Raw genomic sequence first — 26,787 nt, 5'->3', positions numbered from 1 at the left:
CCTCTTTTGTTCATTTTTCCTCATTTTTCTCCACTCAATATCTCATCTCTTAGCTCTTTTAGTTTCTAATTCTGAGTAGGGGAATAGTTTTACAATTATTCTCCCTATTTTGATTATGGAAATATATAGAATATTATTATTCTTACATAGAGATATCTTTAGAATCTTTGTCTTCTAGCAAAAAATAAATAAGCAACTATAGAAATCATAATTATGGTTAAAGAGACAGAGGGAAGGACTTTATTAGCTAAGCTGACTTTATGTCATTTTTTTTTTTATATCTTGCAAACCGTCAAGCAGGATTTCAGACAGTTCTATGAAGCCCCAAAAATTAGAAATGAAGATTTAAATCTTGAAGAAGTCTTAATGAAAAATTAAAATTAAAAATAAATTAGGGGTAGGGGTATCAGGGAGAGATCAACCAAGGACTTGTATGCATGCATATAAGCCTAAACAGACAACAGGGGGTGAGGGCATGAGTGGAAGGTTTGGGGCGGGGGAGGGATGGTAATGGGGGATAAGGACATATATGTAACACCTTAATCAATAAAGAAATTAAAAAAAGAATAAATTAGATGTTTTCTCATCCAGATCTGGATATACTTTTAGAGCTGAGATCAGATGAACCAATAAGACCTCATTAAATTATTTGCTGCCATCAAAATGCTAAATAAAAGAAACATGGGTTGTCTAGGGTTCTTAGATGAAGGAAACAACTTTTGTTTAGTTGTTTGTTTTGATTATACTGTCAGAATATTCTAAAATGCAGAATACATATTTTTGCTTCAATATTGTAACTATATAAATCAAATAAACAACTTGAATCTGAAAGTTGAGATACAGAAATAAGAAGAAGAAGTTGCAATATCTACAGAGATAGTTGGGGATTTTCATTTTATTCTTGTTTAGGTTCTATTATTTGCCTATTTTCTGGATTTATTTATTTTTGTAAATATACTTTTTGTTACCTGAACACTTTGATTAGGAGACCTGCTGAACCGAATATTTTAACTGTGATCAAATCATTAAAGAAGAAGACATACTACCCAATGACAAAATCCCTTTAAAAATCACCTTTCCTCCTGCTCTGGATCTGACATAAATTGCCTCTTGCCATATAATATTAGGTCTAGTAATTAATGTCGTTTTCTAATACTTTTTTAAATCGAATTTATTTAAACAATACAACAAAATTTAATCAACAATATAGTTGCCGTTGTTTTCTACTACTTGTGCCCAACGCTCAGGAAGCATTTTAATCCCTCTGTTATAAAATTCTTGTGATTTTGATGCAAAAAATTCGGTCAATCCATTTTTGAGGCATTCTTCATTATTAAATTTTTTTCCAAGAAGAAAGTTTTGCAAAGAACGAAACAAATGGTAATCGGAAGGGGCAATATCAGGAGAATATGCAGGTTGAGGGAGAACTTCCCATTCCAACTGGCCCAGTTTTTCAGCAGTGATTCTTGCAGTATGCGGTCGTGCGTTATCGTGGTGAAGAATTACGCCCTTCCGATTAATCAGCGCGGGTTCTTTTTCTCTTAAAGCTTGGGCTAACCTTTCCAATTGGGCACTATACACTGCACTTGTAATGGTTTGGTTAGATGGTAAAAGTTCATAATGAAGAATTCCTCTAAAATTCCACCAAACACACAACATCACTTTTTTCGCATGCAAGTCAGGTTTTGGCGTGGGCTGCAGAGCCTCATTTTTGTCCAACCATTGAGGCCGCCTTTTCAAATTAACATACAGCACCCATTCTTCATCTCCGGTAACAATTTGCTCTAAAAATGGCAAAGGGTTTTGACGAGAGAGGAGCGAACTGCAAATTGTGACTCTTTGATTACGGTTGTTGTCGGTCAACTCATGAGGAACCCATTTTCCAAACTTTTGGACTTTGCCAAGTGCATGCAATTGATTGGAAATTGTTTTTGTAAACAATTTAAAGTTGTCGCAAGCTCTTGTTAGGTAATTTGAGGATTTTGCACCAAAAGAGCTTGAAGAGCTTCTTGATCAAAATTGGACACACGGCCTCGACCACTCTTGTCATCTAACGAAAAATTTCCCTCGCGAAATTTCTCAAACCAATGCTGGCATTTTCTGGCGCTAACTGCATCTTGACCAAGAGCACTACAGATGTTTTTTGCAGCCTCACTTGCTTTTCTTCCTAATTGGAACTCATAAAGCATGCAGTGCCGAATATGCTCTTCATCCGCCATCTTCTTAGCCCTAGTTTTGCAACAAAAACCAAACCAAACACAAACTTTTTCAAGCAAAACTTGTTAATGCATTGCACTTCACACGTTCTGTAGATACCACATATTTGAAGGTTATGTCAATACAAGTCAACGCCAAGCAAGATTTTAAACAAATGTTTAAAAACGACATTAATTATTACTAGACCCGATATAAAGCAAATTAAAATCTTGGTTATTAAAAAGGAATCATGATGGTCTGTTCAGTTTCAAGGTAAAGCATATTTGAAGACTTTTAGATTTTCCTTTTCCCCCCAAGTGTTTTAAAATTGAGATTCTGTATTGCTTAAAAACAAAACAAAACAAACACCTGTATTGAGATATGATTGACCTACAAAAAGCTGTACGTATTTAATGTATACAACTTGATGAGTTTGGGGATAACTATACATGTATGAAACTAGAACCATTATCTGTGCCCTAAACATATCCATTACCTCCAAAACTTTCCTCCTGCTATCTATGATTGTTATTAATATTATTTATGATAAAAATGGGTGTCTCCATTTCTCTCTATACTTATGATCATGCAAGCAGAGAAAAACAGTATGTATTCATGCTGCAAAGAAAATATTACTAATCTCATAAAGGAGTTATCTAAGGAGTAAGATTACCCTTACAATATAATACTTTACTTGTAAATTTTGCTTTTTATCATCTTCACCTACTTGAGTGATGTGAAGTATTACACACTTTCACTGAAAAAGAAGAAATATGCCAAGAGATTATTCAGGGTGTTACATTTTGTGTGTTGCATAAGGTTAAACAGTTGAAAATGAATTGGATAGATAGAACATTTAAGTGTCAGTGTCTATTGAAGATTCTCTCAGTACACATTTGAAGATTTCTGTTTTTATGGAAGTTCAATTGTGCTTTATGGACAATGGCAAACCAAGCCACCCAAACCCCATTTCTTAGTTCTATGTTGAAGCATATTAGTTAAAGAGAAAAAAGGAAAATATATCTCCCAATCTCATTTTACTCCTACATTAAATTATATCTATCTATCTATCTATCTATCTATCTATCTATCTATCTATCTATATCTATATCTATATCTATATCTATATCTATATCTATATCTATCTATCTATCTATCTATATATATATATCACCTTTATTTACATCTTTACTTTGTGCTTCTTTCTCCTTCAACTCCTCCATGGAGGATTATAGAAATTATTAAGGTCAGATAGTTTTAGCCAAAACTAAAAGTGATTTTGGAAGAGTTCTCAAGAATCACAACATTCATTTATATACATGACATATGAGTTTTGAGCATAACAAAGTTCCCAGTGCAATCTGGTGAGTTTTTTATTTTATCACTGGTAGGGGACACTTTTTTGTATTTGATTCTAAACATTTCCTTCTCAAGTTACATAAATGTCATCTTAAAAGCATCAACATCTCTTTGCATATGATTTGCAAATGTTTCTGGTTTTCTGCTGTGTGGGATCATTCAGCGAAGCTCCTGGGAGAGCTGTGGGCTTCTCAGAACTCTGAGATGGGAGGATGAGACCACTTACTTTTGTTCTCATGGGTAAAACTTCCTTTTATTTTCAATCAAATAGAGTTACCATCACTGGAGAGAGAAATCCCTCCATTAACGTTTCAGAAACCATGTCAGTTTCTGGGTGTAAAATATGCATGCTTGCTTTCTGAAAAAGAAAACACTCAGCAAAGGGAGGTCAATAAAACCTCACAGATCTTTTTAATGACAGTATTTTGATATTTGTTCCTTAAAAAAAAGTTACTATGAATATAACTTTTTTCTACAGACTGCAGAATTAACATAAGCTTTACAATAATAGTAAAAATCAGCTTTACAAAAACACATGATATTTTGGTTTGGGACCATAATCAGTCATCAACCTCATAATGGAGCTTTTTATATTTTTGAGAATTTCCTTGATTTTGAACATTTATGACCACTGAAAAGAAATATACCTTATTTATTTTATTTTTTAAATCTTTGTTGTTGAAAATATTGCATATGTCCCTTTTTGTTTCCCATTGACTCTTTATAGCTTACACCCACCCTCTGCCCCAGGCCTTTACCACCCTACTGTCAGTGTCCATGGGTTATGCATATGTGAATATAAGTTCTTTGGTTGATCTCTTCCCACTTGCCCACCAATCTTTACTTTCCCCCTGAGATTTGACATTCTGTTCCATGCTTCTATGAAAAAAACAAACAAACAAAAAAAACAACTTTAAAATATATTTGTCTTCTATTTCAACCTATGGCCAATCAAAATATTTCTTAAAATAAAAATATTAGTTTACAAGACATTAATTAATTCATCCTATTTAAAGCACTTCTCTCTAACTACTAAAAATATCATGTTTTCACATGGGTGAAATTTCCTTTCTAATCTAACTTTATATTTAAATTCCTTTATGACAGAATAAAAATGGGGCAAAAACTATCAGGAATCTGTAAACTGTTATAAGCTTTCAAAAGAGGCTATCGCCAGTTGTTCAGTGGTTAGAGCGTCCCAAGTTAGAGGGTCCCAAGTTCATGTGGTCAAGGGCACATGCTGAGTTGTAAGCTCTATCCCCAATGGGGGGCAAGCAGAAGGCAGCCAATCAATGATTCTTATCATTGATGTTTTTGTCTCTTCCTCTCCCTTTTTATCTGAAATCAATAAAAATATATATATAAAAAAAAGGGTATGGGAGGTTTTAAAATTTGTCCCTCTAACTCTAGTGAATTTGGCCACGTGTCTTTTGTTTGAAAACTATAGTAAATAGTTTGAGTAAATGTTCTCACTCAGGACTCAGACAGTGTTTCCCAAAGTGTGGTACGCGTACCCCCTGGGGTTCGGGAAGAGTTTGGTGGGGGTACGCGTTGCACCGGAGTTTGGTGGGGATATGCACTGCACCATGCTTAGCTGCACTTAATTCCACATTCTCATGAGTACGAGGGGTACTCAGCGTTACGAAAATTATAGAAGGGGTACACATATGTCAAAAGTTTGGGAAACACTGATCTAGAACAATCTCAAAAGTTGTGCCACATGCCTGAAAAACGAAGTCCATGTATAAAATCTCACCATGAAGTCATCAACCATAAGACCCTTCCGTAGCACTTTGTAATATTCTTTAATGGGGGAAAAAATGTATTGGCCTTTCAGTATTCATCCTAGTTTCTTATCCCTGAGATATACAGATGTGAGGATTTGGTTTTAGGGCAGTGGTTCTCAACCTTCTTATCACCGCGACCCTTTAATACAGTTCCTCGTGTTGTGGTGGCCCCCAACCATTAAATTATTTTCGTTGCTCCTTCATAACTGTAATTTTGCTACTGTTAATGAATCCTAATGAACCACAGGTTGAGAACCGCTGCTGTAGAGCTTAAGACCATCTAAAAACACAGATGTTTACATTACGATTCATTAACAGTAGCAAAATTACAGTTATGAAGGAGCAACGAAAATAATTTAATGGTTGGGGTCACCACAACATGAGGAACTGTACTAAAGGGTCGCGGCGTTAGGAAGGCTGAGAACCTCTGTTTTAGGGACTCACCATTCTGGTTTTAGTTAGACCCTGGGAGCTGCAGCAGCCTCCTCTCCCCCAAAGCTCTAAGATCTTGTCCTTGGAAAAAAGCAGAAACCAGTATAAACTTGTGAAGACCTCATAGACAAAAATAGAAACGTGAAGCGGTATAGAGTTAATCATGGAAATCATAACGAAGTGGCCTTTTGGAGCGCAGAAAAAAAAAGACTTATTTGTTGTCTAAGTTGGCTTGCAGGTGTGGGCCCCCAACCTAGGGGGAATTTCATGACTTACAGCCTGCTGACATCTCCAGGCAGACAGGAAGCCAGAGGATCGTATTTAAGTGTGCATTTCTGGACTGGTTGGCTGTACTGGAGGCAGCCTGAAGTAGCCAAAAGCCAACATAAGCAGAGATTTGGGGCTTAGTGCTGGTTTTTCTGTGTTCAGCAGTGTAGCTAATTTGCAGCCTTCCTGGATCCAGACAGTTAGCTCTCCAGGGCAAGGTTCTGTGTGTGACTGTGACCAACTTCATTCAAACTAAGTCCACTTTGTATCAGATGTGGAGTAGAACCTCCTGTCACTCTCATAAGGTATTAATTTACTTTGTGGGGGGGAAAAAAGAAGCAGAAAAAGTTAGGCAACCTGTTCCTGAAAGGTGGCATGAATCCACCTACGATTACAAATGAAATCATATTTTCCAATTGGCCTGCCTTCTACTTTCACATGCGAGGTTTTTCACTCAGTATTGACTTTTAATTGGCTGTGACTCCTAGTGTTTTAAATTTCTCTACGTTCACTGCTCAGTTTATGTTATTTTCTGAAGAACGTTAAACATAATTTTTTATACCTTGATGGAACCAGGAATTCAAAGAAACCTAGGGAGATGAAGAATGGGTTGCCTGCTAAAGGTCATGCAGCCAGCTAGGAGCAACACTGAATTTATAACTTGGTCTGCTCCACCCCAGCACTGAGATATTTCTGCTGTTCCACAATTGTAGCGAAATCAATGTAAAGAAAGCCTATAGTAAGATTTTTTGTTTGTTTGTTTTTTGTATTTTTTTGTATAGGATACAAACAATAGTAATATAAATAATCTTTTTAAAAAATATATTTCTTTATTGATTTTAGAGAGGAAGGGAGAGAGAGATATAGAAACATCAATGATAAGAGAGACTCATTGATTGGCTGCCTCCTGCATGCCCCCTACTGGGGATCAAGCTTGCATCCCAGGCATGTGGCCTTGTCCATAATTGAACTCGGGACCCTTTAGTTTACAGGTCTATTCTCTATCCACTAAGCTCAGTGATATTGACTGTTCAGCTGGCTAGAGCAATATAAACAATCTTAATATTATAATACTACTTCACATATTAATTATGATGCCGTTATATTATTTAATTTGATGGTATAATAGACTTTAAAAGTAAAAACTGGCAAAAGTACATTAGTGCTGCAGTTTTTTGGTTGTGTAACATTTGAAACTTCAATTAACAGCAATCTCAGAGGTTCTGATGTGTCAGAAGCTGCGCTACCAGTGTAATGGATACTGTTTTATTTCGTCCTAATAATATTCAAAAACATGGATTAGAATGTCCATTTTATATTAAAATAAAGGTGAGGCTCAGTAATAATGTATGTGACAGACACATGCCTATGTTCCATAGCAGTTGCTTTCCCCACATTGTCCCTCCCTCCCTGCACTGCTACATCAGACCTCTAGGGCAGGCCATTCTCATCTCTGCTTTCCTGGTAGAAAGCAGACTCCTAGAGGTTAAGAGATCTGCTACATTTAAAGAGGAGGTTCATGACACAGTTAGCTCAAGTCTACCTTAGGGAATAATGATGCACAAATCTCCGTATGAGTATTGTTGGTACTTACTAATGGAAATGAAATGCTAGGTTGAGTTTAGTATAAGTAATAATCATTACAAAGTTTTTTTTAAAAAAAAGTATTCTCATTTTGGACAGGGGTTAAAGTCACCTAGAACATTTTTTTTTGTAAAGCATTTATGTATGTTTAATATTGGCATGCTTTATTAAAGTGGTATGCATTTAAAGACCCCAAACAATGAAACCAAATACATAATTGAAACTCCAAGTTATCATTATATGAGAATACAGGATTTTTTTTTTTATAGTATTAAGTACCTACTATGTTCCAGGATCCATGCTAACTGCTGGTGATGCTATGAATCAGAGAGTGGTTTCTGCTGTTAGAGAGTTTGCACATGTCTTAACTCATGGCCCAGTATGTGGCTAATATGATTAAAAGGTTAAAAGTGGTGGCTAGGTCTTTTAGCCAATAACTAAAAATTACTTCATCCATAGAGGCAGTTCTCAAAGCAGCATTTGTTCATTTGAGTTATGCTAGCTTAAACTGTTTTGTACTGAATTCTAATGTTTTCCACCTCTCAAAGGGCACCTGATATATACCACCCATCCTTACCATCTAAATTCTGAAAATATTAGAAAATAAAGGAGTGGCAGATAGAACATCAAACATCATCTTTGTTGCTGTTAAGAGCTAACAGACATGTTTATTGTCTGTAACGGAACTGCAGAATTGGGCCAGTTTGCCACCTAATTACAGGCAAGGATGAATCAGGATGGAGGTTCTTGTAGAGATCCTCCTGTGGGCAGTTTCTTTTCCAGATGAAGAAGGGGAAAGTGAGTCAAGCATGCTCAGTTTATTCTTATGCCGCGACCTGCACGGTGGGTTCAGGATAACCTGTAGGAGGGCCAAAGCACAATGAAGACCCCATACAAGAAAAATGAATTTTAAAGGCATGGAGGGCCAGGCGGAATCTCCATTGAGAAGAAGACCCATGAGTTTGGGTCCTACCTGCTTTTTATTCAGTGTGTTACACATGTGCTCCTTAGCAATGCATGCAGGCAGAGCAGATAGAATCAAAAGTCAGTAAAGTTGAGTAAACAATGTAAAGATGATCAGGTTAGGACAGTGGTTGGCAAACTCATTAGTCAACAGTCAAGGTAGAATGATTGAAATTTCTTTTGAGAGCTGAAAACACTTCTGCGCATGGTCCACAAAGTTTCAATCTCACTGTACATGTGCGCCTGCACGTAGCATTTTGTGGAAGAGCCACACTCAAGGGGCCAAAGAGCCGCATGTGACTCAGGAGCCATAATTTGCAGACCACTGGGATAGGAAATCACCTTCAGTCATCACAGTCACAGAGGGAGCAATCTTGTGCTGATACCAGCCCTGCTGAGATCAAGGTCCATTGACCTTCCAATGTCTCTTTTGCACTTTCATGCTAATGTTGTTATGCGCTAGTCTCAGGCATGCTTAGTCTTACCAATTTGATAAATCCTTTTATGTTGTTGGAGAGGAGAGAATAATGGAGTAGAGAGAGACCAGAAATTAAATGAATCAAACACTCTCTACAAGAACAAAACATCAAGTGTGAGGAAATTACTTCCCCTTGGGAATGTCTACTGAACACATGCATGATGTCAGTTAAAATAACAGGCCATTAGAACAGGTTAGTAGTCAGTAATCTAAGCCTTTCCATTTAGTGCTGTTTTAATGTACAACTCCAAGATACTAGATATACCACCAACATAGTTATTCTCTATCTATAGATTATTTACGTGGTAGATTATTCATGACCTATGACTTTTTCGTCTTCTTTCTAACTCACAATCACCTGCTTAATAGCAAGAGAAAATTGGCTTCAGTCCTGCAATCAGAGAACCTGGCTTTGCATCTTTGTGCAGCTCCTACTTGGTTCTGAACCTTCTCTGGGTCTATGCTCTTAGCTGGACAAGGGAAGTGTGTAATAGGTGGTCCCAGAGGCCCTTCTAAACTCTTAATTTCTGGAGTTTTCTTTGGCCTCCTCCACCTGGGTACAATGGATGTACACCTAAGAAAGAAAATCAATTTTTAGTTTAGCCTGAGAAAAATGTGATTATGGGAGATAAGAATGTTAATAACAACTACATCTATGTTTTAAAAACTTCTATGGCATTTATACTTTACAACGCACAATTTTAACATATTACTCTAGATTGTTTTTCTTTCTTCTCTGTTCATTTTCTTTCCTAGTAACACTAGACATGCTTTCATTATATTGTTTTTAAGAGAATAACCTGTATAACACATAGTCCTTTGTTCCTGGGCCCCATAAGAGGTGTACAATTAATACAGAGAAATTCTTTTCAATTAAATCATTTTCTGTTAAATCAATTATTTGTGGGGGGGTTGTTGTTTTTAAATGTGGCTATGACTGAATTTATTTCCATCTTTAACAAGCTTGTGTCCAAAATAGGAGTTCAATTATATCACTTATATCATTTCCTAGTAAATATGAAAGTGAAATACTAAATATTACATGGTTGGTTGTATTATTGACTTATTAATGCATTACATGTAGTATTTTATGTAATCATAGCATGCTATTTGTTATGTGTTGATTCATATATGTACACACACACACACACACACACACACACTCACACTCAGCAGATACATTTCCCCTTGATTAAAAGGATGCTATTTAAGAACCATTCTATGCCAGGAAAAGTTGTTTTAAAAAATTTACCAGTTTGCTCCTGTAATCTTCATACTCAAATATAACACACTAGAGGCCCGATGCACAAAAATTTGTGCAAGAGTAGGCTTTTCTTCCCACAGCTGCCGGCACCAGCTTCCCTCCTGCACGTGGGACCCTGGCTGCTTCTCTACTCTGGCTGCCCACAGGCACCTGGGACCTTGGCTGGCTTCCCTCTAGCACCAGCTTCATCAGGAAGGACATCCAGAATGATGTTCAGTCTAATTAGCATATTACCCTCTTATTATTATAGATGATAAGTATCATTGGAAGTTATTTATCTACATTGATCTTGTATCTTTTAAAAGGTATGGTGTGGAGCCTCCTGGTTTGATAAAATTGGAAAAAGAGATTGAACAAGAAGAAACACTTTCTGCCCCTTCTCCTTCACCTTCTCCTTCATCAAAGTCCTCTGGAAAAAAGAGTACAGGAAACTTACTGGATGATGCAGTAAGTAAAACTGGTCAGACTTCTTACTACTTTGTCTTTTTTGAATTTCAAAACTTATTCTGTTTCATTTTATTTTTTAATTTTAATTCTTTATTGTTTAAAGTATTACATATGTCTCTAATTTCTCCTATTGAACTCTTCCTAGCAATTCCCACCTCCAGAATATGCACCCACCCCCTACTGTCTGTGTCCATTGGTTATACTTATATGCATGCATACAGATCCTTCCATTGGTCTCCTTCCCTCCCCTCTGCTCCCTGCATTCCCTCTGAAGTTAGACCATCTGTTTGATGCTTCTGTTCTCTGAATCTATTTTTTTTTCATCAATTTATGTTGCTCATTATATTTCACAAATGAGTAAGACCATGTGATATTTATCTTTCTCTGACTGGCTTATTTTGCTTAGCATAATGTTCTCCAGGTCCATCCATGCTGTTGCAAATGGTAAGAATTCCTTTTTTTTTTTTTTTTACAGCAGCATAGTATTCCATATTTTAATCCACTCATCTGCTGAAGGCACTTAGGCTGTTTCCAAATATTAGCTATTGTAAATTGTGCTGCTATGAACACAGGGGTGCATATATCCTTTCTGATTGATGTTACTGATTTCTTGGGATATATTCCTAGAAGTGGGATTACTGGGTCAAATCGTTCTACCAATCTCTTACCAGTCTAACCTATATCTATTTCAATTTCATTCAAATTCGTTTTAAAACTCTGTGAAAAACTCTGTACTTCTACAGTTCATTTTGAGGTCAAAACTGAACCAGTCATTTAAAATGAATTGTCACTTAATTCTGCTGAATAGTATCTAACAATTTAGGACAATAGATTAGCTCCTTCAAAGTTGACTTTGAAAACACTTAAGGATGTTGCTATTGGCTTATGGCTCCTCATTTCACAGGTAAGAAGCCTGAGGCATGAGATCTGGAGGATTGCTAAAGAGGGAAAGCAAACACCACAGAGAAGATAACTGCTCTTTACTGACTGCCTGTTGAGGCCCAGGGTCTAGCATTGTTTTCTGAGTGCTCTCAGTATCTGTAATGCAAGTTTCTTACCAAGAAAACACAAATATAAGTTGAGTCACCTCCTGAGGAAAGGAAAGGAGTTCAGATTCCAACCCAATTTTGTCTATCTCTGAGGTCCCCATCCCTCTACTTAGCAGAGTCCTTGAGTCACAGTCTTTGGCAGATTAGCAACTATTATCTTTCTACCCTCATAATCACAGAAAACATCTGGGGGTGTCATAGTGGAAGGAATGAATTAAAATTCTCTGGCAAGTTCTGTTGCCTGTTAAGTAGTTCTTGGTGATAAGTAGTGTGTTTGATTGTATATCTTTACCATCCAGAACATGTGTTTTGGGTACAACTGTAAAAAAAAAATGCTTATTTGTTTTATAGAAAATAGTAACATCATTCAGAGCTGCTGGAGTGAAGTATATCTCCAATACATGGGGAGAGTCCTGGGAAACTAGCAGCAGCCATAGTGCCCATTCTAAGGAGTAGACAGAACTGACAAGGACTGCAGACCCATCGCTGAGGGTTTCCTTCTCCAGGGTCTGAGCTGAAGAGTCTGGGACTGTGGCTGACTGGCACTACACAGTGCAGAAACACTGTTTCCCATCGTTCGCTTTCCTCCACATGGCATGCTATCTTGCACTGCAGGTTTGGATGAGCGGAAACTTAACTATTACTGACAAATTGAGAATTCCCATTTCTGCTAAGTGCAGCAGACTTAAACTTAGCCTGTTATAGTATCTCAGCTAATAACAGTTTAATTTAGTTTTCTACTGTTCAGTCCATTCAGGAATTAAAGAATAGGCAAGGACATTTTTTATTCTCACCTGAGGATGGATACACACACACACACACACACACACACGCATACACAAACACAAACACACACACATACATATATATATATATATATATATATATACACACACATATCCGTATATATACATATATACATATATACATATACTAATAAAAGGAAATTATGCTAATTAGACCAGATGTCTTCCGAATGTCCTTCCAAATAAAGCCAAGGTGGCAGTGGCGGGGCTGAGGCAGAGGTGGTTAGGGGCGATCAGGTCAGCAGGGGAGAGCAGATAAAAATAATTCCATGGTTAGGTTGGTTTGAGAAACACAGCTTACTGTATTTCCTGGGTAGAGTGTGGCAATGCACTGTGGTATAGTAAAGGCACTAGTGAGTTCCATAAGATCTTGTTTTATTGGAAATTTTCCAAATTATTTGTCCATGGAAGTTTCTTATAGTCTCTCCTTCATACTCGGTTGCTGAATTGCCTTGCAATGTTTGCATTCTGTTTAAGTGATAGTTTTTCAGCAAGGCATTTTATTCCAGGGTCAGTAGAACAGAGAGAAACATAATTTGAGCCTCACTAATGATGTAAACCAGAGATTCGAATGTCAAATATGAAAATTAAATAGATCCTATGGCAGTTGCTTCACTGCATGTGAAGCATAGATAGCAGTTGAAAGTTGAAATTCATGAACCTCAGTTTGTATTTTAGAATGGGGGTGTGAAATAGAGATTGCTTGTCAAGTTCCTGTGTTCAGTTAAAAATGCTGTCTATTTCTGCTCTGACAAAATTACTACTTGTATCAGAAAATTAAAAAAAGAAGAAAGAGAAGAAAGAGGGGGAATAAAAGAACAAGGAGGGGGAAAAAGAGAAAAGAAAAAGAAAGGGAAGAGTAAGAAAAGCAGACCTGTGTTAAGATATCATATTCCTGTGAACAATTTCAACAGGAACTGTCAGTTTTGAAACTGTCAATATTTCCTCATATTTATTTGTTTGCTGCTTAGGGGAATTGTGGGAAATTGGTAGAAGAAAAAAAAAAGGTGACCTTTTATGTGGATAATACACCCTACCTTCTTTAATCAAGATATCATCAAAGAATACACAGTGGTGTCCATTCAGATTCATTTATTCTCCCGAGCTCCTGATAGAGCGATTCAGGTGCGATAAAGTGGTGGGGTCGGGTTCAGTTCTCTTTGCACTCCCTCACGGTGAGCTGGTTCCCACACAATGAGTTGAATCCAGTTCTAAGAAACCATTCTTATTTTCTTCCTCTCCTCCATCAACTTCCTCAGTCTGGGGATGAGAGATAACATAATTCTGAGCAATCAAGGCTCCTCTTGAAATCCCAATTCAGCAGAATACTGGCTGGGTTCCTGGGCCAAAGCGGAACACCTGCCAGCCTGGCTTATCCCGAGGTAACGTAAGACGCGCAGATGTCATCAGTCACTGTTTACTTAACAATCTATTTCCACTATCCTGCGGTCTGGCCTTGTCTCTTCCATTTCTGCCTCCACCTCTCACACAACTACAATACAAAAAAGCCCTTGATTTTCTTTAAAAAAACAAGCCTGTTTTCAAAGCTTGGAAGAGACTGAGAGAAGGTGGGCCACTTGAGAAAATGCATTTTGTATTTCACTTCATTTGATCCCCACCATTTCTGTGTTTTGTCTAAGAACACTACAAGATGAAACACTTTTACCCAGACTTGAGATTTATCTTTCTTTCTTCCTTCCTTCCTTCCTTCCTTCCTTCCTTCCTTTCTTTCTTTCTTTCTTTCTTTCTTTCTTTCTTTCTTTCTTTCTTTCTTTCTTTCTTTCTTTCTTCCTTCCTTCCTTCCTTCCTTCCTTCCTTCCTTCCTTCCTTCCTTCCTTCCTTCCTTCCTTCCTTCCTTCCTTCCTTCCTTCCTTCCTTCCTCCTTTCTTTCTTTCTTTCTTTCTTTCTTTCTTTCTTTCTTTCTTTCTTTCTTTCTTTCTTTCTTTTCTTTTCTTTCTTTCTTTCTTCTTTCTTTCTTTTAGCAGAAGAACAACTTGAGCACCAGTTTACCCTTTGTTCAATGACTGTGTGGCAGGAAAGCTGAGCCAAGCAGTGTTCTCCTAAAGTGTGGGCCACATGCTTTCATGATGCTGACTTATTCTATCATCACCATCTTGTTTAAGAATTTCCATTAAAAAATGTCTCTAGATACAGAATTCTGTTAATACTGTGGGAGTGGGTGGATGTATCTATGGGCCAAGTATCATATAATAGAAAAAATTCAGTACTCAAATACACAGACCTAATCACTAACTTAATGACCTTAACAGTTTGTTTTTCATTTTTCAATGAAAGTCATTTGTGGCATTCTTTGAATCCAATTTTAATCTGTGGCACTCCCCCCCAACCACCTTCCCCCACCCCCACCCCACCCCGTGTCCCATATAGGCTCATGTTTTTATTTATCCGTTCATTTAGTTACTCAATATGCATTTATTGAACACATAGTATATGCCAGTAAGGGATTTTGCTTTATTTAAAGGATTTAAAATTATAAGAAAATACAATCTTAACCCTTCAATAACTCACAATCCAGCAAAGAGAAATTAAGGTTAACCAATATCTGATATATGATTTGATATGGTAAGAATAAGTATTAAGAACTATAGGTTTATATGTTGGTTTATAATTATATGTTTATAAATTAGGAATTCTAGACAGGACAGATGAAAATATGTATCTCAATGTTGGTTCCCTCTTCCTCAGCTATAGTATCAGTTTTTCTCTATAGGTCTTCACTGAGGCATAATTGCATAGATAAGTTTTCTTCAGGATTTCTCCACTTATTTCTAGCTTTCTCTCTAGTTATTAAGCTTCCATACTTTCTGTAATCTCTCAATCTTAAACCGAGCTGAGTAAGTTCTGTACACCAACACACAAGTGAATTCCTGTGTCACTCTTTCCACAGGTTTTGTTAAATAGAAGGCTGATTGAAGTCAGGTGTTGCTTTATTTGAAGCAATGATTGACTATCTTTGGTGACAAAACTCTAGAAACCATATCTTTGTGGAAGAAAGAACTTAAGTGGGAGAGACCAAGGCAGTTCTTCAGAAACTAAATTTATTCAGTCTAGCTTCTCAATTGCAGGGTGCATGTTGTTTAGGTCTGTGACTCAAAACACAGGAAATTGTTGTTTTGGGTTGTTTAGTTGGTGAGTGGAAGAGAGGGCAGTTATGAGACACAGCATGACAGGTTCCCAATTAGGAAAAACATAAATATAAACTTCATCCCTAAAGTCATGGTTTATATACATTGCCTTCTAATAGTCACAACTACTTATAGGCATTGTGCACATATCATTTAGATTAGGTATTTTTTTCAGAATAGGGAGATAGATAAAATCAAAGTAAATTCTGATATTCATGCGGGGACTTGACTCTAGGTCAGGGGTAGGGGGATGGGGAGGGTGGTGATGGTGGGGGAAGGTGAGGGGGCATTCCCTGACAGGAAGGAGATTTTCATATACATTTACTAATTTCCTTCTATTATAAAGAAAGGGCAAATAGCAATATTAAAATATTTCCTCTAATTAATTCCCTTTTAATATGCACAAATTTTGTGCATCAGGTCACCAGTAGTCTCATAAAAACAACAATATATTTCATTCTCTTTATCTTGAAGTGGGTAAAATTCATATTGTTAAATTATATCAATAATAAAGGACCATACAATTTTGACAGATGTTCTATTCTAGTTTTCAAGTATTTATCTTGGCAGCCCAACATATATGATCTTCTTCATTCTCTCACAATGAGAATACCCAGATTCATTCTTACGCTGCAAGTTGATTTGCTTGTTGTTATCCTCCGGCATCGTTTCTTTGTCATCGCCCAGCTCATGCCTTAGTGCAGTCATTGGCCTTCAGAAAATGCCTTCCAGGCCTGACCTTCCCACAGTTAGGACTCAACTGCTCATTTTATGTTCACAGATATTGAACACATTTAAAAGCAGTCCTGGACCAGGGGCCTTTGAACCCACAGAACAGATTACTCTAAGTGGGACCTGATGAAGGAGAATGAACTTGCCTACTCTTCTGTTTCAGGTGAAAAGGATTTCTGAGGATCCTCCTTGCAAATGCCCAAACAAATTCTGCGTGGAGAGGCTCTCTCAAGGAAGATACCGAGTGGGAGAAAAGATCCTCTTCATTAGGGTAAAGTTTTATTTCTCACGTGATATCTTGTCCTTTATGAAACTTTCAGGACTTGAGTGGGGTTACAGGAAAGTATGTCCAGTATCTAAGCAAAGAGTTCCCCTCAGGTGGTTTCAGTTGGACTTGAAGATATAAGGTATGAACATTTAAAAACGTATCATACATAATTACTGCTGAGGGCTAAATAAATAGAACTATCTCTTTCTTTTTACATATACCCAAACATGCGCACTGAATACACCATAGAGATCAAATAGAACGAGGAAAAGAAAAAACAACAAATTCTTTTTTGTTTATACATCTAGTTTCAAAAGAACCACTCCCACCCCGCTCCCTACACACACACACACACACACACACACACACACACGCACTCAATGGGAAATAGAAATCAACATTCTGCCCTGATCTTTCATATCTCCACTTCAGGAATATCATCCTATTGGTCCTGGCAACTTTCAAATTATTTGAACATGGTTTTAGAAGAAATTCAGATTATGAACCAGGGTGAGGGGAATGAAAGCTCATTGCAATGGCCTGGCTAGATAGTGACTGCCATTTCTTCCTTAGTTTTCTGGGTGAATAAAGAAAGGTGGACCTATGCCAGTGAAGGATTTGGTGATCTCCATTTTACAATTGTCCTAATTAGAAATCTGATTAGGTCGTAATTAGGGGCTCAATAAAATCACATTTCAGGCCTTTCACTTGTGATCTGTTTTGGAAATAATCAAGAAAATAAGTCAAAATAAGACTTTTCTTAAGACTAAGAATTCATTCTTCTTCTGAGAAATAAGAAAATGGAAAATGTAGCCTAGAATTGATAAGTATAAATATTTTTCCACCATAGTTTTTAGTAATTATCTAAATAACAGCAGTTAGGAATCAAATGAACTATAGTCTCTTTTCTTTTGAACAAGTTATGAATTTCTTGCTTGTTACTTTATTTTGTAGAGCAGAATATTTGAATGCCTATATCTAGTACCATCAAAGAATACTCTGAACAATACTCACAGTGATGGCCCAATATAAATTTTGCCTGTGCAATATTTTCTTAATTTCAACTTTTGACTGAAATTTATTTGTGTGACAGATTTTTTGAGGTTTTACTTCATGGTATTTGAAGAAAAGTTTTGATCATAATTAGCCTTCAGAATAAAGTCAGTTATTTTTAAATCTAATTTAGGTCAGTGTTTATTGGTGTGTATTTTTAAAATGATTTTAGGTAAAAATTGATATTTTGGAATAGCAATGAAGGGGATAGAATAGGTTAGTATTAGAGTTTTGGTACAAATCTGGAAAAGTGGCCCTCCCTAGGATAAGTAGTTGCCCCCATCAACACTTATTGTTCTCTTGTATCTTATTATAAGGATAATATACAGGTTTATTTTAGCCATGCTGCCTGATTTCCCTTTAGTACATTAAAAATAGTGATTTAGTCATTCCAAAGATGTGTTTAAATTTTACTATGCTGACCTTTCTCAATTGAGAATCAGGCTCCTTGAGAATATTAGGTCCTTGAACCTGGAAGCAAAACAACATTTAACTCATGTAAAACAATTTTTCCTTTTATGATGGAAGTGTTGACAAACACATAATTAACAAATTAGATACTTTTTCTTCTGTTGTAACCTCATATCTGTAGGCAAAAATATATATACATATATGTATATAGCTATTACATGTTTATTGTGTCTGGTCTTTATATTTTGTCAGTTGTCAACAATTTTGATATCGGTATTGAGGAATAACATAAATTTACATAGCATTTAATATTTAAGAAAATTTTTGGCGTGCCATTTTTCTTTTCAGAAAGTGGTTTTCTTTTAGTAAAACCTGTGCATGTGTTGTTTATAGAGGAATTGGGATTTGCTTTATTGAAAAAAAATTGCATCAACTTCCCTAGTGATAACATTTGAATTAAATACCAGTGTGTTACAGCAGAACATACTGTGTACATTCAGCTTCATGCTTCTAGTGTTCCAGGTAAGCTTGCAATAAGGGAGTGGACTGTGACATGGTTTTCACTGACTGTACTATGACAGGTGTTTTAATCAATTTTAGTAATTCACTTTTTCTCATTTTGCACTGTCCACATATAAAGTGCGCTATTTTTTTTTACAACAGATTTCCCTTTAAAATTAATCTGTTATTTTTTATATCTTAATTATTAAAAAGGAATATTTATATGACTGCTTAAACCAGAAAGTAAAACTATTTGTCAAAAAAAGAAGTTACCTATGAATATATATTGAAATTCTTATCCTAGGCTTGCCAGGGGTCTATTCTCACCCACCCTGAGGAAAGTGATTCTAAAAAGACTCCTCTGTTGTTTCTTGATTATCCCTCATGGCTTTTTACCTCGCAGTCACTAGAGTTTAGGAATTGAATTTTCAAGGCAAGCCATATGCACTGTTCATTGCACATGTTCTCCTTGTTTCCTTCTCTTCACTGGACGCAGGAACTAATAGCATCTTAGTGATGAGTACAGGCTTTGGCTAGTACTTTTGATTTGTGGCAGGGACTATATTGAATTGATTGCTATTCTGCACTAATGCACTACAAGGAACTGGCAGTTATTGTTAAAAAACAATACCCCAAACCCTCAGAGGAATTGGTTTTCAAATGATCATATGATTGCTGCTCTTTTCTTCATTTTTGGCTCATGGAGTAATTGGGCTGTAGTCAAATTCTCACCACACTAGGAAATGACCACATCACAATGGCTGCACTGAGTGCTGCATTTTCTAATGTTTTTCACATTGGCGTATTTTAAGTTTTTTCATATCTTTTTTGAGGCTGATAAATATGGTCATATTTACTACACAAGACATAAGTAGGTGCACTAGTGCATTTTATTATACAAAATACACATACAATGAAATCTATATGGTGTCTTAGCTTTTATTCCCTAGTTTTCTGTCAGTCCTGGTCTTCATATGGCCATAATGATCCTGGCCATGCAAAGAACAATCCTGTCTTCTAAGGCTGTTGTTAAGACTGCTGACTTAGCTCTTACATAAAGATAATGCAGTTATCAACACAGTGACTCAGGAAAAAACTCTTAGAATTAGTAGATACAAAATTATCTAAATAAGACTTCATATAACACATTTACTCTAGATTTAACAATTTCATTCCTAACAAAATTCCAAGGTTTGTTGACAATACCCAATCACTTTACTTAGATACGGTTTTATGATTATTATGTATATGAACACATCTTCTCTTTATTCATTAAAACAGACACACTAACAGCAAATAAGAATGAGAAATATAAGAATGTCAGCAGATTACAGAAATAGAGCCAAGAAGACATTTTCTGCAGAGGATAACTTTGCTAAACATATGTCTTACCTGTGGGTTTCCAGAAAGAGTGTATGCATGGATCCTTCACCTACATGGCTACCTAGTGTGCTATTGTCTAGATGAAACGATATGCTTATGTAGGCATGTTTGCTCATGTGCCTTTGTCTTAGTTTCAAGGGGAAGAATTGATCTATATCAAATACAAAAAATCCAATAGTATACGGGAAATTCTCTGAGGTTTTTGACTGTCCCTTTTAGACATTCATGCTGATAATCCCCTGTCACAAGTGGGAATTCTCTTGTTTCTAGCTTATAGAAAATAATTTTCAAAACTATATTTTTGCTCTATATCTTCTAATGAGCAACACCGTTTTTGACCAACCTGATAGACAAACAAGGTAAATGCAGTCAATTTGTATCTGTAGTGCAGATACAAATTCACTTTTCTCTGAGATATAAATATTTCAGTTTCTTTTCAGTGACTTTGGAATTTGGACAGTGATGCCTAAACCTCCTTGATTACTGAGGTAACAGAGGTTGGATATTACCCTTTAGCTCTGTTATAAATCTTTAAAATGTAAATAGAAGGGTCTCAGGCCCAGTTGGTATTATTTGAGGAGAAGAGAAGTAAGAATTTTACTTTGTTTATTTGTTCATTCAGTCAGTTGGTGTCTACCCAGTCTTTCAAGCAGTCAGTTGGCAATATGAATGTGTATAAGCTAGTGGGGAAGGTTTCCACATGCCATAAAAAGGCCTGTGCTATTTTATTTGTCAGCCTCAATTCCATGGTGACAATATTCCGTGTAAATAGTCCAGCAGTAGTTTTTAAAAGTGATCTCAAGAGAAGCAGCATCAGCATTACCTGGGAACTCCTTGGAAGTGCAGGTTCTTGGCCTCACCCTGATTCAATAAATCAGAAGCTCCCTGAGGGTATGGCTCAGCCACCTGTGTTTTAACAAGCCCTGCAGGTGATTCTGAAGTGTGCTGAAGTTTGAAACAATCTAAAAAAAAAACAACAACTATAAGAAGGAAGAAACTTGTCATACAACACCACAACTAGAGATCGTTGCATATCCAGTCATGGAAGACTACAACCGCTCAGGTACTAGGTAATGACTTCTAGGTAACACAAGTGGGGGGAAACACAGACTTTGAAATTGTAGTTACATATTGAAAATGCCACTTTGTGGAAAGGATGCATACTTAGGATTAAATCTAGAAGGGAATAGAAATCATTGAAAATAGTTTTTAATTGTTGGGAACATAAAACTAGGAATGAGCATTTGCTTCTGATGATGACATTAACAACATGAACTCTTCAGAAGAAGAGAAACCAGTGACCTGATACAGTTGCAGATCTGAGAGTAAATAAAAGGACTTTTAGAAGGGGTCATATTAATGAGCTGACTGTTCACTTTTCTGATCCTCTGGCCCAGGGTAGGGAAGTTCATGGAGTCATGTTGTTGTAGACCAGGGAGGACTTGGCGTTTTTGTTGTGGAACTATAGCGTATGTTTCCTTGGCTGATGCTTTTACCTTTTATCTTTCTTTACTATTTTATCTCTCCATTTCAGAAACTCCCCCCAGTTGTTTTGGGTTAGTACTAGAAAACATGCCAACATCTGTAAATTGTCCCTTCTCTCTGCAGGCCCCATAATTGTACTCCAATTTCTCTCTCTTAGGCATGTAAGCTTCAATCATGATCCCCCTTTCCTTTAAAGCTAAATTTTTAGGGACCTGCAAAAATCACCTAACATGATGAACTGATCTTTGCTAATATGATACATTGATTTGTAAATGGCTCTAAAGAATAAAATGTTCCTGAGGTAAAAGCTTCATACTTACCATTGTTGCTTTAATGTTCTTGTAATAAGACTTTCTGGCACAATAGCAAGCAAACAAGTGGGGTCCTGTATTGTGAGATAGCTGACTTTTTGTGCTACTTGCTCTGGGCACTGATATGATGAATACTTTTTACAGTTTTATCACTTAATTACAGTTTATCACTACCCTAACATTGTACTTTAACTAACGTGCTCAAAGTGTGTTCCGGGAAATAATAGTTCCAGAAGATATTCAAAGTATTATTTATAAAGAAGAGTTATTATGGAAAAGAGTTAAACAAGTTTCTTTAGTTACTCTTATTACCGATAGTTGACTTCATTAGCTCTGTCTGAGCACGTGATCGATCTCATTGTACTTCTCATCCTGGTATGTCACCATTCCCATTTTACAGATGAGAAAGCTGAAACATGGAGATGAGTAACTTCTCAAAGACATAAGCTAATAGGTGGTGAAGGAGGGATTCAAAGGCCCAACTCTTGAATTTATGTTCTCTACTAGTAAGCAATATTGATTTGTTTAACTGGTTTTATCTGGGATTTCTTATAGGGTGAATAATGTGAACTATTAATCCCACAGTATACAGTGAAATATACTATGTAGCATTTTCCAAATGTGTCTGACCATAACTAACCATAGAAATTGTCCTTTCCCACCTTCTTTTAAATAATAAAAAAAAAAACCTCCCAGAGCATCATCCTGAGCTTAGGAGGTTATGAAAACATACGTTGGGAAAGGAATTATTAATTGAAGCAAGTTCAATAATTATTTTATAACATAGAATTATACTGAATTGAAAGTTTTCTACATTTGCCAGAGTTAAACCCCATATAGATTAAAGTACTTCCAAGAAAAGTTGAATTTGTACTCATTTTTACCTTAAAGTTCTATTTGGAAATTATAATTCAAGGAAATGACTAGAAACCCTTTAAAGGAAAGACAGCTAAAATTAAAAAGTATCTTGTGTGAGGGGCATTTTAGCAAATGTTTTCTATACACCGAGTCCCCTCTACCACACAACTCAGGAATTGTTTTCACACGTTTGTTACAAGTGAAAATATAAAAGTCGTGTTTCCCCCCCGCCCAGACCTAGAGAAACTAAGTCTGAAGTATCTAGTGTGATAAACAAAATTTAAGTTTTTACTCCCAAACCCATAATTCACTCTACTCCAAGCTAGTTCCCTGTAACATGTCAATTAAATGCAAATGTTTTATTCATAAGCTTAGTATTCTGAAAAAAGAACTGCACCTTTTTACACTATATTTGAGGTTCAACTAAAGTAGTGTTTCCTTATATCATTTTTACTTTAAAAATATTCAGAATTCAAAAGGCGTTATAATTGCATAATCAATAGTTCCTACTGTAAATAAAGGGGTATAATGTGTGGATTGTTACAATTATAACAATACTTATTAGGTGTTTATTCATATGCCAGACACTGTTCAAAAGATTTATATGGCCTATCTAGTGTAATACTCAAAACCATTTAAGCATCTATACATCATAAGATGTATTGTTATATGTCCTGATATTTTTAAAATAGAACTTAAAAGATAAATCTTCTCTATTTCCATTTGAGTCTTGTTGAGTCTTCTTGCTAATTTCGGATATTTTTAAGTGGATTAATATTATTTCAGGACCTTTTTATAGCAGACTTTCACATTTGGTAAAACCATAAGACACAATGCAATATATAGATGATGTGTCAGGATTGTACACTTGAAACCTATATAATCTTATTAACCAATGTCACCGCATACATTTAATAAAAAAGAAAATAAATTAAAAATAAAATAAAATCTTGCATAAAAAATAACAGCAAGACAAAACCATATGAGGTCCCTGTTGACACCCTAATGGTTCAGGATACTTTTTTTCTTCTCATTTTAAGAAGTGTGACTTTTAAGCCTGAAGAAAAATATGATGAATAATTTAATTGGATGTCAGCAAAGGGATTTGAAATGTTATGAAGTCGCCTTCTTTCTATTACTTTTAAATAAAATCATCTCAGAGCAATGGAAAGGTCATACACATTGTTATTGGTTCATTGTAATTTCTTCTTTACTATAAAAATCCTTCAGGATTATACCAGTGTGATAAAAAACAACTCACTGTAACAAACCAAGCAAAAGAAGCACCAGAGCTCTGTTGCTATAGCAACCCAACCTGGCAATGCCTTCTGGGACTCACTCTAAGGTCCAATGATAGCGAGTGATATTACTTCCTTTTCTGCTCTTATGACACATATTGATTTCCTGTGAGTAAAAAAGTAGCCTGGTTCAAATTGCATACCTTCCCTGGTAATGAAAAATGGGCTGTTATGTAAAAATGCAAAGGACTTTTAAAGAAGTAGAAAGCACAGTAATACTTCCATTTATCTTAGTGGAAACATTACACAAAAAGACATTACTCAACAGCTAAATGTCGAAAATTCATTAAAAAAAACATATTAATATGAACCTTTCCTCTCATTTAGCAATTTATGGGAGCAGTGATTAGGGTTTTAAAGCTGTCTAATGGCTTACATTCATTTCAAGGAAAAAAATATGACCATGTTTGCCTCTGATGTATGTGAAATCTCAGACAGCATTTATAATGCTCTAGTCCATGGTGAGAGAAACATGGCTGTTATTAGCAAGTTCATATTTTCAAACTGCGTCCTTTTCTTAGTTCAACTACCTCAAATTCAGGAAAAGCAAGCAGCAACATTTAAAATGTATTCAAGCACTTTATTTTTAGATTTTAAATTTTTAAATAATATTTTGCTCCATTAAAGACACTCATTTGTTTTTAATTTATTCATGTTAAATGAGGCTAGTCTAATAATATGTTTATAATTTACACTTTTGGTAACATCTCTCAAGGGACTTTGCAAATGTTATTAAGTCCTCTTAAACTTTTTTCTGCAAAAGGCAAATGTCCTGCATGAATGAAAAATAAATAATGATTAACCATAACTGTAAAAATGAATCAGCTGTTGTTTTTCTGAGATTTATCCTTTGAAAACCTTAAGCAGATACAATTCTAAAGTAGGCTTTGCCGAAAATTCTACCCCACACTGCATTTGGCACCACTTTTAAAAGCAAGAAGAAATGCATTCTTTTACAAGAATGGAAAGATTAGCTAATATTTATATATGGGCAGATCTCTATATTGTTTCTTAAGTTAGAGAATTCACTTATTTTTTCCAAGGAGTTGTTAAGAGGTATAGCAACTGTAAAGAACAATAAATAAATTAGAACTCAAAGCCAAAGATTCTTTTTCCCTGAGAATTTGTTATTTGGCCACTTCGCAATGAGTAGTGTTTTTAAAATGATGTCTACCTTTCAGCTGACCTGATGAGCGAGGTTTACAGTGCCTTTAAGTGGTGCAATATATTTGTGAGTCTCTTCCACCTCGCTTCTAGAGTAAATGGATAAGTTCTTATATTAGATTAGCCACACATCAAAATTATTCACATTTACAGAAATTCACACTCAAAAATTAAATAGCTTCAGTGTGAAAGTGCACAGGTCGTATGACCTGCATTTTCATTTCTGCATTGCTATAGCATTGCTGCCATTAAGATATATTTATTGCGCATATATACATACATAAACATAAGATGTATGTATTGTAGTGTGAGGTGTACACGCGTAGTGAAAAGGCACAATGTGAGGAAGTTAAATTAATGTGATCATTTGGCATTTTAGTTTAAAAGAAATATTAACTTGATTTCTCTGTACTTGAAGTTTAACCCCTAGTCAAGTATTTTGTAAGAAAAATAAACCTTATGTCCAGCCGGGATAGCCCACTTTATATTGACCTGTGAACCAGAAGGTCACGATTTGATTTCCGGTCAGAGCACATACCCAGGTTGCAGGCTCAATCCCCAGTAGAGGATATACAGGAGACAGCCTAACAGTGATTCTCTCTCATCATTGATGTTTCTATTTCTCTCTCCCTCTCCCTTCCTCTCTGTAATCAATATATATATATATTGATTTTTTATGTTCACTACGTTTCATTACATATATTATTTAATATCCACTGACTGTTTTCTTTGTGTCAGGTGCTTTTCTAATTACTTTCCTTGGATTCTTTTATTTAGCCCTCACAACTCTTTGAGATAGGCACTATTATTTCCATTTTATCTATAAAGAAACCAAGATTAGGGAATTAATTACTAGTACTTGTTCAAGGCCACACCACTTTAAGAATCACAGCCTTTTTTTGAATTCAACATACCTAACAGCAAAGCCCAGGGTTTTAACTGCAGTGTAGGCTTTCATTCCCTTTCAGACTGTCTGGTCTTCAGGCAGGTCATCTTATGAATATTGCTCCTCTACCTTTCAGCATCCATTAATAAATGACCTGTACTTCAGGTGCAGCTCTTAATTTGTTTATCCCTTCAAGAGCTGCACCTTGTGAGCTGTGGAAAATTGTTAAATTTGATAGCCAATCCTGGTTGGAGAGTCAGAAGAAAGTACCCAGGAAACAAAGAGTACTAAAAAATAAAATAGCAACCACCCTGTCACCCTTCCCCCCCAAAAAAAAAATCAGAAAAGACAACCCGTATAGCTTTCACAGTGTTGTACAACATATTTATTAACTTTTTCAATATATACTGATCAAACTTGCAAAGCAAAAATTTGTTCTGGGAATGAAGAAACTAAGCAATATTCTCAAGTTGATTTCCATTTACAGTTTGCTTTATGCAATTAAGATTAAATTTGATTATGTGTAAAAGGAGTTTCTGAGCATCTTATAGTGGGGTAAAGGGTGCAATTGTCTTGCATATGCTTTTATACTTTTATGAAAGGGGCTAAGTTGAACTTAGGACAAAGTTCAAACTGAAAACTTGGCATAGCTACCAAGG

General features: G+C 35.9%; 1 protein-coding gene across 10 annotated transcripts in view; it reads left to right on the top strand.

The window, feature by feature from the left end:
* The window catches only part of GAS2 (growth arrest specific 2), a 139,835-nt gene that overhangs the window by 78,080 nt on the left and 34,968 nt on the right, over positions 1-26,787 (top strand). For all 10 annotated transcript variants that reach the window (XR_006740916.1, XM_045578030.1, XM_045578031.1 and 7 more), the window contains 2 exons: positions 10,636-10,777; positions 16,674-16,781. Coding sequence is in view for 9 of the 10 variants with exons in the window: in XM_045578030.1 (XP_045433986.1) it covers positions 10,636-10,777; positions 16,674-16,781 (250 nt within the window). In the remaining variant the exon portion in view is untranslated. The remainder of the gene's footprint in view (positions 1-10,635; positions 10,778-16,673; positions 16,782-26,787) is intronic.

The sequence above is a fragment of the Pipistrellus kuhlii genome, unplaced genomic scaffold (genome assembly GCF_014108245.1).
Source record: "Pipistrellus kuhlii isolate mPipKuh1 unplaced genomic scaffold, mPipKuh1.p scaffold_m20_p_9, whole genome shotgun sequence".
NCBI classification, from domain to species: Eukaryota; Metazoa; Chordata; class Mammalia; order Chiroptera; family Vespertilionidae; genus Pipistrellus; species Pipistrellus kuhlii.
The sequence above is the reverse complement of the archived record's forward strand: the minus strand, read 5'-3'. Positions and strand labels throughout refer to the sequence as shown.